We start from the raw sequence: 13,052 nt of genomic DNA, 5'->3' as shown, positions 1-13,052 counted from the left end.
GTACGTTAAAACGTCATCTCTAGCACGCAAACATCTTTACTCTGCTGGTCTCCACAGAGCATAAATCAGTATGGCATTAGAAGAGTTGGCAGGTGACTATTAGCGGACGCAAGACCGAGCCCAGGTTTAATTTCATGATCTGGTTTTTCCCCTGTAGTAGTAGTAGTAGTAATATAATTGTGTGTGTGTGTGTGTGTGTGTGTGTGTTGCAACAATTATGATGGTATCTAGTTATTTTAAACACCAGGTCAGAAATAAATATTGCAACCATAAAACCATGTTTGTTATATAGAATTGGAAAGGCTTCTGTAACTGGCAAGAACTTAAATCTTTATGTCAAAATTCATTCATTGATGACAGGGGTGGTACTATTCTATCCTGAAGGCTTCTGGACTTCCCCCAAAATATGTGAGGACCAAGTAGATTTTATTTTCAAGTAACCTTTTATGACAAGGTTTCAATTAAAGCTTGACTGTTCGCCATTTATGAATATGTAAGTACAGGCAGATAACTGAACTGCCAGAAAGTTTCCTTAGGAAAAATGTATCAAGATTTCAAGTTCTTGATTTTTAATGTGGTGTGTTTTTTTTTTTTACATATAAAATTGACAGTAAAGTTTACTCTTTCGGTGACAGTTTTACGAGTGTTCATAAATGCACTGAAGCATGTAAATACCACTCCATTCAAGATACAAAACAGTTGCAAAAAAGCATCCCGTGTAGCCATCCCTTTGTAGTCAAATCCTTGCCCTACCCTTAACCCCCAGCAATCACTCCCTCTCTAGCTTTGCCTTTTCTAGATGCCATATAAATGAAATCAGATAGTGTATATCTTTCTGAGTTTGGCTTCTTTCACTTGGCATAATGCATCTGAGATTCGGCCATGTTGTTGCACGTATCAATAATGTGTTCCCTTTTCTTGCTGAGTGGCATTCCATTGTATGGACACCCCATTCTTGGTGTATCCAGTCTCTAGCTGAGGAGCATTTTGGTTTGTTTCCAATTTGGGGCAACGACGAATACAAACTATGAATATTCCTGTATAGATTTTTGTGTAAATCTAGGCTTTCGTTTCACTGGGGTACAGACTTAGGATTGTGATCTTGTTATTGTCTTATCTGAGAGTGACTTTATTTTGCATTCATTCCTAAAGGATATATTTGTTGTGAATAGAATTGACTTGAGAGTTCTTCCCTTTCAACAGTTCAGTGATGGTGTCCTACTGCCTCAGGTCCTCCGTGATTATCCTGCCTTACTGATTGTTCTTTAGTTTTGGCTCTCTTCACCAATCCTCCTGCTTCGGCATTTTGTCCAGAGGTGGTTGCCTTTTGTATTTTGATTAGCGTTTTTAACTGTAATCGGAAGGAGAGATGGGCTGGGCTTTTTCCATCCTGGCTGGCTCCAGAAGTCCCGGTTCTCTATGGACTGCTGGGAAAAGATACTTTGCAAAGATATTATAGCTTGATGACAGAAACCAGGACAGGGCTTCTTTTTCTCCTTACCCAGAGCACACTCACGATCCTAATGACTCATTCTGTGACCTCTAAGATGAACCATCCTGCCACCTGATGAAGTGAAGCAATCTTCTTCTCTCTGTAGTGTCCACTCCCCTGTTCTTGGCTGGCTTGCAGCGCGCGGATCATCTTCCCTTGTCTATGAAATAATCATGTACCACTGCAGTCGTACTCTAGAAAGTGTAATGAAGATTTAGGAGAAAGGAGAAGTAAATTATTGGCTATAACCACACAAGTTGGGAAAATAGAAGCACTTTTTACTTGTACTACTACCAGTCTCTCTGTGAGCTTTATGCTGTCGCATCTTCCCTTCTTGGCTCTAGAAGCCAGGCAAGTAATTTTAAATGAAGATTCTATAAATACGAACTTGGTGACAGGAAGGAATATGGCAGGGATAGACAAATAAGGACAGGAGGTGGGGGAAATGGGACATGAAACAGGAACCGAGGAGGAAACTTAGAGCATCTTAGACTTTGGGCTCATCAGGATTTTCCATCAACGTTAGAAATACTATCTATGGAGGTTGCCCTCCCTTTTCAGGTGTCAAAGCGTCATCGCTAGCAATTCCAGGAATGTTAGGACACCCATTCTGTCTGTTGGTGACTGATGACCCCCGTCGTTTCTCTGGCACTCTTAAGGATGGGAAGATTTGGAAGCGGGGAAGGGAGAGTACAAGGATTAAAATCACCCCCAGTTAGCCGGGTTGACTCACTCTGAACTAGAGGATACAGCGAGCCTCGGCAGCCAAGTTGGCCAATCACATTTCCGCATGGACGGCTTCCACTGGCTCACACATCACTTACAACCATGAGTGTTTGTCACTTCTTTGTGGAGTGTGACTTGGCTTTCACTCGAGACCATGAGATGGTCTTTCCAGCACTTTTCTTTTGATCCTCAACATACTGGAAGGTAGAGAAAATAGCCCGGAGAATTAGGGACTAATGCATAGGACCTTCCTTTCTCTCCTTCTTTCCTTTCTCCTTCCTTTCTTTTTCCCTCTTTCCTCCTTCTGTCTTTGTCTGTCTTTCTATCCTTTCTCGTCTCCAATGTATCTGCATGTCTGCGCCTGTGAAGATTTGCTTTGTTTTGAGAAGGCGAATTATGCAATTGTTGCCACGCCCCGGGCACATACCCACTTAACTCCCAGACTAGGCTTGTTTTCTCAGTCTCTTTAAGTCATTTAGCTGGGGAATGTTCCATGGGAAACACAAGAAGTTCAGTAATGCCACAGTTTGTTTCTCTCGGAGTAGCTTATCTTGCTGAACTCAATGCTTAATGAGGGGTCGGGGAGGAAGGGTGAGAACGAGAAAGGGCGGGGTGTTCCTGTGGCTCTTCCAGCAGCTGTAAATTTTTGCAGCGCAGACAGTTGTCCTCAGCCTCTCTGTCTTCCCCCAAGTCTAATGAGGCTGTGTCGGGATTTGGGGGATGGGGAAAACACCTGAAGATCTCTCCACATTCCCTTACTCTTTCTTCCCATGTACATTCTTGGCTGGTCTATAAAGACTTCGTAATGGTCTTGGCTTAGTTTGTCCCTAAAAAATGCACTGTCTCCTCAGCTTCTGCTGACAACCTGACATGTCCCTTCAGACTCTCAGCGGATCTAGTGACAAGTAAGGTCTGACAGAAACATGGCGTCCACCATCCAAAACATGGCGTAGTTCACTAGTTTAGGATCATTTCTTTGGAGAGGTCTTATCTCTCTGAAAAAGAAAAAGGAACTTTTTCATCTTTGCATTGAATTTAGCTTCTTTATTTTTTTCCGAATGTATCCTGAACTCTCGGCGTCGGACGAATTTGGATTGGTCGGATGTCCAGACGAGTCAGAGTTGAAGGCTGAGACAATAGTTTAAAACAGTGGTGTCTCGACATTTTTTATATTCATTAATTCAGTTTTAAATACTAGACTTTTTGCCAGCACTCCAGAAGGGATTGAAGTATCCTTAATGGGATTAAGAAACAACGCTGGCTAAACCAAAGTCATTATAACACAGTCATTTTTCCAGTTCTAACCATGTCTCAGAATGTCCGTAAACAGCACGCCTATTCATTGTGCCCTCGCTCAGCGCCGTGTTCCTGAGCAGAGCCACATCCTGCCCCACCAGCAGTCTCTGATGTACCTCTAAGACAGAGTCCTCGAATACTTCAGGACGCAGCTCACTCCTGTTGCTGGCTGGACTAGGCACCACGTTTTCTGCCTCTTACCCCTTACTGGTGGCAAGTCCCATCACTTCTAAATGCATCTCCTGATAGACTCAGCTTAATATTTCATCAACGCGCATCCCCACCACAGTACGCATACGCACTGGTGGCCAAGCCATATTTCAGGAGTCAGCAGACTTTTTCTGTAAAGAGCCAGATAGTAAATATTTTTTACTTCGCAGCATGATTGGTCCCAAACTTTCAGGGCAGCTTGTACAACCAAAGACAAAAGTTCATCTTATCCCACACAGAAAGATTTCTCTGTTTACCCGCAGTCACCTAAGCCATGAAAGTGCCCTGTCCCGACTCTCAGCATGAGCAGAAAATCTGCACGCTCTAGCACCCTACCTTCTCCAACAGGAAGGGGCAAGCAAAGATGCTTGTTATTGTTGGCACTCAGGATTTAAAGCTGGAACGAATACCAAGAACCAGGCAGACAGGAAAGAACTCAGGATAAAGAGACGCATTCATTCCACATAATGTGAAACAGTAATAAAAGATCTACAGAAGTTTACAATAGCCGAAAATGCTGGATTGTCAAAGTGCTAAAGTACACACACACTTTTCCTGCCTAATAGTAAAACAAAGGATGTGGTAAATGCCAGAAGAACTAAGTACCCGTTGGAAGGCTGAAAGGGGGAAAATCATGACAGTTTTCAAAATTATTTTACATAATGAAAAGAATAACCACCTATCTAAATTTTATCAGGTGATGGTCTGTTTTGCAATGTTATTGATAAAAAAGGCAATGAGCTCGTGCTAAACTATATATAGCTGAGGAGTTAGAAACCAGTCTCTCTCATTTGTAAAGACAAATAGTGTATCACTAGTAGGACTGAGGCAGGGCATCAGCAAGAGGCAGACAGAGCAGACAAGAATAAAGATTCAGAGGATCGCTTTTGAATCAGATGTGGGGTATCCTACAGATTAACAGTGGTCACTCTAAGGACTGACTGCAGTCCATCTGTCAGTCCTTAAACCAGCTTTCTGTCTACAGTGGCAGAGGTGAACACTAACCAACAGTGAAGTCTTCTATCCTTTAAATTTCCAGTTCAGGTTTGATTTGTAATATTGTATTTCGTAGTTCATGTGAAAAGAACTGTTGATTGCAATCTCAGTTAATCAGGATTTGTTATGTGAAATCTATCCAGAACTTATGTGAGGCAATTAACAGAAAAAGGCTATAACCTTCACTCTATGCAGTCATACGAGTTGTCCTAAATGTTTGGTGGTCCTATGTGTCTGACCATTTCCCTGTCCATGTCTCAGTCTGGCTTAGCTCCTCCATTCAATACATTACAGTATTTTCTCTCTCCGAGTGTTGTTACATTAGAAATCTCCACTTAAGGGTGAGAATTATACGCTTTGTTTTTGGCTCCTCCATGCAGGTATACCTAGGAGATGCTTAGAAGGAACAGAAAGGAGGCTGCATGAGTTAAAGCTTAACCTTTTTTTTTTTTTTATAAGCGCAAGTGAGCAATCACTGGCCTCCTCCATGAGCATAAGGAAGTAAAGAACAGAGCTTTGTAAAGAGCAAATTGTGTCAGACAATTTAATTTCCTCCTATGACAGAGTGACGGTCCAAGATGATAAAGAAGAAGAAATAGATATTATCTATATGGGCTCTAGAAAGGCTTTTGATTTCATCCAACATGACATCCTCATCAATAAATTAGGAAGGTCTGCTCCAGATCATGGCGCAGTTGGGTGAAAGCCCCCCTTGACAGAAAGACTTTGCTGCAAGTGGGAGCTGTATGTCCTTCTGGGTTTAGCACCCCCACCTTGGCATTCTGTTTGGAGGAGCATAGGGTGCCACCAGGAATACTTGTGAAAACCAGACAATATGTCAAAGCGGTGATAAGGGTAAATATGTCCTTAAAAGTGGTGGAACCAGACCCAAGAAAAAGGAAGGTTAAATTAAATCAACATATAGCATGAAAACACTTGGGCCTGAGAAGGAAAAGAAACGTAAGGCAAGAATGATGCTGCTGCTACCATTTCAGAGCATGTGAGGATCTAGACTCCCCGAATTCTAGAGCTAAAGGACCTTTCGCGTCCAACTGCCCACCTTCCTTATTTTGCAGAAGGTGGCCAGCCTGAGAGAAGTGATGTGCTCAAGGCTACACAGCTGGTTAGTTGCAGGACTGAGACTAGAACAGCTCGTCAGTATCCTTTTTACTTCAAACTGTCACTGTTGACCATATATGTATATGGGCTTCTTTATACATTTACTTTATACATATATATGGGTTCTTAGGGCATTTTTTACATATCCTATTGCTCACCCATTTCAAGCCTACGATTCAATGATTTTTTGAGTAAATTTGCCAAGTTGTGCAACCATCCCCATAAATCAGCTTGAGAACATTTCCATTACCCCACTGAGTCTCCTGGTGGCATCAAGTGTTAGTTCCCGTCACCAGCTATCTCCCAGCCCTAGGCAACCACGACAGTTCTAAGTCCTTTGGTGTGATTCTAGACCTGGTCTAGAAGAAAGACTTTCTGTCTCTGTGGATTTGCCTTTTCTGGACGTTTCATGTAACGGAATCATACAGTAGATGGTCTCGTGTGTCTGGCTTCTGTCAACTTCTCGTAATGTTTTTGCAGTTCATCCATGCTGGAGCATGTATCAGTAATTTGTCCTCTTTGCTTGCCAAAAGGTACTCCATTATATGGGCACATTGCATTTTGTTTATTCACCAGCTGGTGGACGGTCAGGTTGTTTCTACTGAGGCCATTATGAATAATGTGGCTAATAACATTCATGTTTCTCTGTTTACTTTTTTAAATTCAGTAACTTTTCCCCCTCGAATGGAGGCTAAATTTTCCATCAGATGTGTCCTCTTCCCCTACTCTTTTTCCCTCCCGATCTGGACAGTAGAGTTCCCCCAGATGGCAACCAAAGTTGCTATTAATGTTCTAATAAATAGCCTCAGGGGATTCAATAGTCCAGAGAAGAAAAGGCTTGCTAATCTAATAAGAGTCTTTTATTCTAGGCTGGCTTATGAGAACCTGTTAGCCAAATGCCCTCCATCTTCATAGAAAATAAATGAGAGGAATTGGATTTAAACCTCAGGGAAAACCACTTCAGCTGGGCATGAGGAGGCGTGTTTTTTGTGGCAGTGGTTGCTATCAAGTTAATTTGCAATATTATAAAAACAAAGCCCATGTAATTTCCTCTGAGAAAAGCTCATATGAATTGGTTTACATCTGTCTGAGGCCAGATGGCCCTGTGATCCCCTTAAAGGAAGACAGTCCTTTTGTGGCGCTTTCTTCTGTGTGGTGAAGGAAGACGTTTGGCCTTTGGTGTTCCCAGAGGCCATTTCGTTGTGCCCAGGAGACTAGTTATTGGAGTCATTGTGTCATAAAACCAGTGGTTGGAAAGTTTTACACAAACCCCCGGGCGTGGCAGAAGGAGACGTTGCTCCTGTGCCCCGAACAGAGCAGTGTCCCCAGCTACTGCTCTCTCCCAAACAATAGCTAGAACAGTCGTTCAGTTCTAGAAATTGTACAACATAATCTCACATTTCGTCTCCTTTTGACTTCATATTTGAGCCTGGGTAGTCCCGCTGACAGACGGATCGTCATGTGGCAGTTCAAAGCCCCTTCCAGTCTGAGTCTGTTCTGCCGATCTGCCTTGCTCTGCTGTCATGCCCAGCAATGGCCCATCATCACATTGGGCTGTCTCTTAAAGACCACACATCCTTTAGCGCCTCTGTATTTTTACTGTGCTGTCCCTTCACGTCCCTTGTCTGTTCGGAGGACTCTGGCTTGGCCTGTAGTCAGGCCTGCACATTATCTCTTATGTAGGTCAATGTTCTCCTTGGCAGAATTCATCGCTCCCCTTTTGGGCACCCACAGTGCTTGATGATATGGCATACTACCTTTCCTCAGTGGCTTACCTTCCCTGAGCTTTTCTTTCCTTATCACACATACTTTGTCTTTCAGAGGACTTCTATGAAACTTAAATGCCAAAGAATACTATACACAAATGTAATAGTTTAGTATTAATAGTAGAAATGTGAGAGACGCCTGGGTGGCTCCGTCGGTTAAGCGTCTGCCTTCAGCTCAGGTCATGATCCCAGGGTCCTGGGATCAAGTCTCATGTCAGGCTCCCTGCTCAGTGGGGAGCCCGCCTCTCCCTCTGCCTGCTCCCGCTGCTTGTGCTCTTTCTCTTTCTCTCTGACAAGTGGATGGATAAAATCTTAAAAAAAAAAATAGAAATGTGAATATAGACATCAGGTTATAATTACAACCAATTTTCGGTGGGTGTTCTCAATCCTTGAGCACAGCAATCCTGATGTATTCACCTTTGTCTCCTAAATACTGAATCCAAGTTCTGATACCTAACAAATGAGATTGAATCATTATGAAGTAGGCATAATGAGATATTACCACATCATACCCATTAGGATGGTCACTGTCAGGGAGGGAGAGAGAGGGAGGGAGGGAGGGAGGGAGGGATGGAGAGAGAAAAGGAAGGAAGGGAGGGAGGGAGGGAAGGGAGGGAGAGAGGGAAGGAAGGAAGGAAGGAGGGAAGGAAGGAAGGAAGGAAGGGAGTGTTGGCCATGCTATAGAGAAATTGGAACCCCTGTGCACTGTCGGTAGAAATATAAAATAGTATATCCACTGTGGAAAACAGTATGGTGGTTCTTCAAAAAATTAAAAACCAAATTACTGGGGCGCCTGGGAGGCTCAGTCATTGAGCGTCTGCCTTCGGCTCAGGTCATGGTCCCAGGGTCCTGGGATCGAGCCCCACTTTGGGCTCCCTACTTCGCAGGAGGCCTGCTTCTCCCTCTCCCACTCCCCCTGCTTGTGTTCCCTCTGTCACTGTGTCTCTCTCTGTCAAATAAATAAATAAAATCTTTAAAAAATAAATAAATAAATAAATAAAAATAAAAACCAAATTACTATATGATCTGGCAGTTCTGGTAGAAGCAACCCAAGCATCCACCAACGGACAAGTGGATAAACCAAATGTCTCTTATACATACAGTGGAATACATACAGTTGGGAAATAAATCCCAACACCTGCTATAACATGGATGGACCTTGAACACATTATTCTAGGTGAAATAAGCCCATCACAAAAGGACGAATCCTATGCGATTTCACGGATATGAGGTCCCTCGAGCAGTCAGATTCATAGAGACAGAAAGTGGAATGGAGGTTGCCAGGGCCTAGCAGGAGGAGGGAATGGGGAATTACTGTTTAACGGGGACAGAGCTTCAGTTTGGGAAGATGAAAAAGTTTCTGGGGGTGGACGGTGGTGGCGGTTGCAAAATAATGTGAATGTACCTAATGCCATTGAACTGAACTCTTAAAAATTGTTACGAGGTTAAATTCCATGTTATGTGTATTTTACCACAGTTTTTAGAAATTTTAATTCAAATTTTAAAAACAAGACACAAAGAAGTATATACTGTATGATTCCGTTTATTTACAGCATGGCACTCAGTTGATGGTATTCAATGTCAAGATAATGGTTACCCTTGGGAGGGAAGAGTAACTAGAAAGCAGGAGGAGGTTCTAGGGTATGGGAATATTCTATCTCTTGATCTGGCTGTTAGGATATAGGTGTGTACCGTGTGTGAACTTCTCTGAGCTCTCCAGTTGTGACTTGTACAGTTTCCTATGTGTCTGTTACACTCCAAAAATGATTCCAAAAAATGTAGATCCTTAGCCCGACAGCAGACTATCACATCAGAATCTCTGAGGATGGGACCTGGGGATCCTGCATCATAAACCCTCCCTTCCAAGTTTTTCTTAAGAGCATTGGATTTGGGGAATCTTTGCTAAAGGAAAGGGACTAGGGAAATATCCTCTCCATGCCCAGGAATCCCATTCTGCGCTAACAATAAATATTCCTTAGAAAAGAAATTCTTGATATCTTTGAGTCATTTAGCTTCTCCGGTTAGGAAAATGCATGTCACCTTTCAGGAGCCGAGAAATCGGTGATGTACAGAAATGTGCATTTTAATATATTACATTTTAAAATATTATTTCTTGTAATTCGTCATACACACAATAACTCACGAATGTTTTACTGAGGCCCTCTAAAAACTGGCGGGTGCTAGGACCTAATGGAAGTCAGGCTTTCAGGAGGAGGGGACCGTGGGGCGTGGTGCCATTAAGCAGGTACAGAAAAGCCAGTTCTTCCACCTGTAAGCTAATGAGGCTCCATTTCAGCTCTCTCCACACCATCTCCAAGACATCAACAGCTTTTACACTTGCTTGTTAAACCAAAAGCATGTTTCTTGCAAAGGCTTTATTGGAAGGGGCCGATCGAGGCCTTGGAGAGGCTCTTGGAGGCCTTCTTGGAGGAGGCGGTCAGAGAAGAGGAGGAGGAGGGGGAGGAAGAAATATCGGAGGGATAGTTGGAGGAATTGTGAATTTCATCAGCGAGGCTGCAGGAGCTCAGTACACCCCAGAACCACCTCCCACTCAGCAGCATTTCACCAACGTGGAGGCCAATGAAAGGGAGGAAGTTCGTCAGTTTCGGCAACAGTTTGCCCAGCTGGCGGGACCGGACATGGAGGTGGGTGCCACTGACCTAAGGAATATTCTCAACAAAGTCCTTTCTAAGCACAAGGACCTGAAGACTGACGGCTTTAGCCTTGACACCTGCCGGAGCATTGTGTCTGTGATGGACAGTGACACGACCGGCAAGCTGGGCTTCGAAGAATTTAAGTACCTCTGGAACAACATCAAGAAGTGGCAGTGCGTTTATAAGCAATATGACAGGGAGCGGTCTGGGTCCCTGGGAAGTTCTCAGCTGCTCGGGGCTCTGCAGGCAGCAGGTTTCCAGCTAAATGAACAACTTTACCAAATGATCATCCGCCGATATGCCGATGAGGATGGCAGCATGGATTTCAACAATTTCATCAGCTGCCTGGTCCGCCTGGATGGCATGTTCCGTGCCTTCAGATCCCTGGATAGAGATGCAGATGGCCTTGTTCAAGTGTCCCTCCAGGAATGGCTGCAGCTGACCATGTATTCCTGAAGCCAGCGCCCTCCCCGAGGACAGGACTCCTGAAAGCCTCGCCACGCAGTCCTCACTATGGCTGATACCCTGTCCCAGAGCTGTCATTTCCGGCGAGCTCGTACACCTCCCTGCATGCTTCTGAACTGGGGCTGCCTTTTAGCGTCTAATTAAAACAGATTTTTTTTTTTAAATGAAAAATGTTCTGAGTGGTTTGTATGTCAGCTCTTTGAGATACTGAATGTGTATGAACATATATATGTGATGGGGGGTGCATGGGGCAGAGCCTCCGTGGAGTAGATTTTAATAGGGCATTGCTTATTTGGTGAGTGAATTCCAAAGAACAGGAAATTTGTTGTTATTGAGAATGAAATCTTGAAAAAACCCTGGAAAGCCCTCAAGAGATCTATTTTTCCCTTTAAAAAGGTGAGGAGGAGGGAAGTTCAGAATCTGTTTTTCTCTTAATTTCACATCTGGTCTTTCCATTATATAAAAAGAAAGAAAGAGAGAGAGAAAGAAAGAAAGAAAGAAAGAGAAAGAAAGAAAGGAAGGAAAGAAAGAAAAAGAAAGAAAGAGAAAGAAAGAAAGGAAAGAAAGAAAGAAAGGAAGGAAAGAAGGAAAGAAAAAGAAAGAAAGGGAGGAAGGAAGGAAGGAAGAAGGAAGAAAAAGAAAAGAAAGAAAGAAAGTGTTTTCCTGGAAACCTATTTAACTGTATAGAAACAGGTTCAGAAATGAGAAAAGAAGCAATTTCATGTAAGGGAAGTATATATATATGTTTTTAATGGTAGAGCAACGGTCTAAAATTCCAGAATTCTTTAGTCCTGTTTCTCTAGTCAAATAAGCATGCAGCAAATTTATTTTGTTTTGATATATTTGTAAAGAGGGTCAGGGCATTGGGGAATGAAGGGTGGGCCCGTAGTCCAAAATGTCACTCTCAATCATTCTTACATGTGCTTCATACAAAATCAGGCGTGCCCAGTGCATGTTGGCCGGCTCTTGTCATGTCTTGCCCTGCCTCAGAGCTAGGAATGTTGTGTTGTTGTTGTTCCTCTTGGAAAACTGCAGACAGAGGAAACGTAAGCAAAGAAGGGGGGAAAAAAAGGGAAAAGCACACAGTCATCAGTTATTTGGTATATAAAGGAATATAGAGATATATAAAGATATATAAATATTGTTGATTCTCAGTCCGGACTGCGATTCAGAATCACAGGGAGAGCTCCTTAGGAATACTGACAACCGAGTCCCACTCCAAATGTGTTAAAGAAGAATCTTTAGAGACGGGGCCTGGAAATGAGCATTTTTAAAGCTCCCCAGGTAATTCCAATAAGCAGCCAAGGTCACCAGCCAGGGCAGTCGACCCTTTCTTGTGTATGGCCCGTGGTTTGGCTCTATCGGGCAGAATCCAGAATCCTGCGGGAAGAAGACTCAGCCAGAAGGGCTGCATATGCAAGCGCTCAGTCTCCCCACACCTGCCCCCAGCCTGCTATTTAATTGGTTCCCATCCCTCCTGCTTCTCTCTCAGTGCATTCCCTCTCTCTCCAAGGGCTACTTTAGGGGGTCCTCCCGAGTTTGAAGATAAATTCTTCCTTCCTCTTTTGACTCATTTAGAGGAAAGTTTAACTATGGAACTGGTCTAACTCTCCTGTTAACAGCCCACAGCTGCGGGTGAGAAATCCCCAGTGAAAATTAGGAGAGGTTGGTGTTTGGCCTCTGCGCTCACCATCGTCACCATCATATAATATTTATGAAGCACCATGTGCGTATAATTCTGCACGGAGCCAAGCATGGCTCCATTATATAAAAAGCCTCCGCCTTCCCCTAGGGACCTGTAAATGTAAGCTTGCTCTGGTGGGCTTCTTAGCCAGGTATGGTCATATCAGAATGAGGCTCCTGCTAGCAACCACACATTAATATCAGGATCCCATTTTAGAATCAGCCCATTCATATGTCAGGCATGAGCGTAGGCATCTAGCCAAGAAAGGGGAAAGCAGCAAAGATGCCTTTTAAGGTCTCAGAATATTAGGTTTATTATTCCACAGGATGGTTGTAGAAAGGGCAACCGAGCCTTACCCTTGTTTTTGTCAGTTCATTCTAAATATTTATGAAAGTCAAGATGGTCACCTCATGCTGGGGTGGTATTAAGTATTTTTCTTGCTCCTCAGGTCAAAGGATTATCTGCTCTTACGATTCTCTTCCTGCCCGCATAGGGCAAAACATCCTGAAGTTACCTACATGTCTCTTCTGTTCTCTTCTGAATTTGTATAAAATTTGTACAGGTAACCCCAGTCACTAGTGGAGACACTAGAAAATCCAGTCTAAACTCTGGACTTTGTTAAGTACTCAAAACCTTGGCATTGC

General features: G+C 43.4%; 2 protein-coding genes across 2 annotated transcripts in view; both read left to right on the top strand.

Moving 5' to 3' along the window:
• Positions 1-13,052, top strand: part of LPCAT2 (lysophosphatidylcholine acyltransferase 2) — a 63,721-nt gene that overhangs the window by 36,750 nt on the left and 13,919 nt on the right. The window lies entirely within an intron of this gene.
• CAPNS2 (calpain small subunit 2) lies at positions 12-13,035 on the top strand. Its single transcript, XM_081806583.1, has 2 exons — positions 12-5,878; positions 9,407-13,035. Exon 2 carries the CDS (start codon positions 9,963-9,965, stop codon positions 10,713-10,715), a length of 753 nt encoding a protein of 250 aa, XP_081662709.1. The 5' UTR covers positions 12-5,878; positions 9,407-9,962; the 3' UTR covers positions 10,716-13,035.

This window comes from Leptonychotes weddellii, chromosome 16 (genome assembly GCF_054177405.1).
Source record: "Leptonychotes weddellii isolate Sample4059 chromosome 16, ASM5417740v2, whole genome shotgun sequence".
NCBI lineage: Eukaryota > Metazoa > Chordata > Mammalia > Carnivora > Phocidae > Leptonychotes > Leptonychotes weddellii.
This window is presented reverse-complemented; position numbering and strand designations above follow the sequence as displayed.

What these genes read in the sequence shown, in the direction of transcription:
- CAPNS2 (XM_081806583.1), top strand. Translation starts at nt 9,963, where the DNA reads ATGTTTCTTGCAAAGGCTTTATTGGAAGGGGCCGATCGAGGCCTTGGA.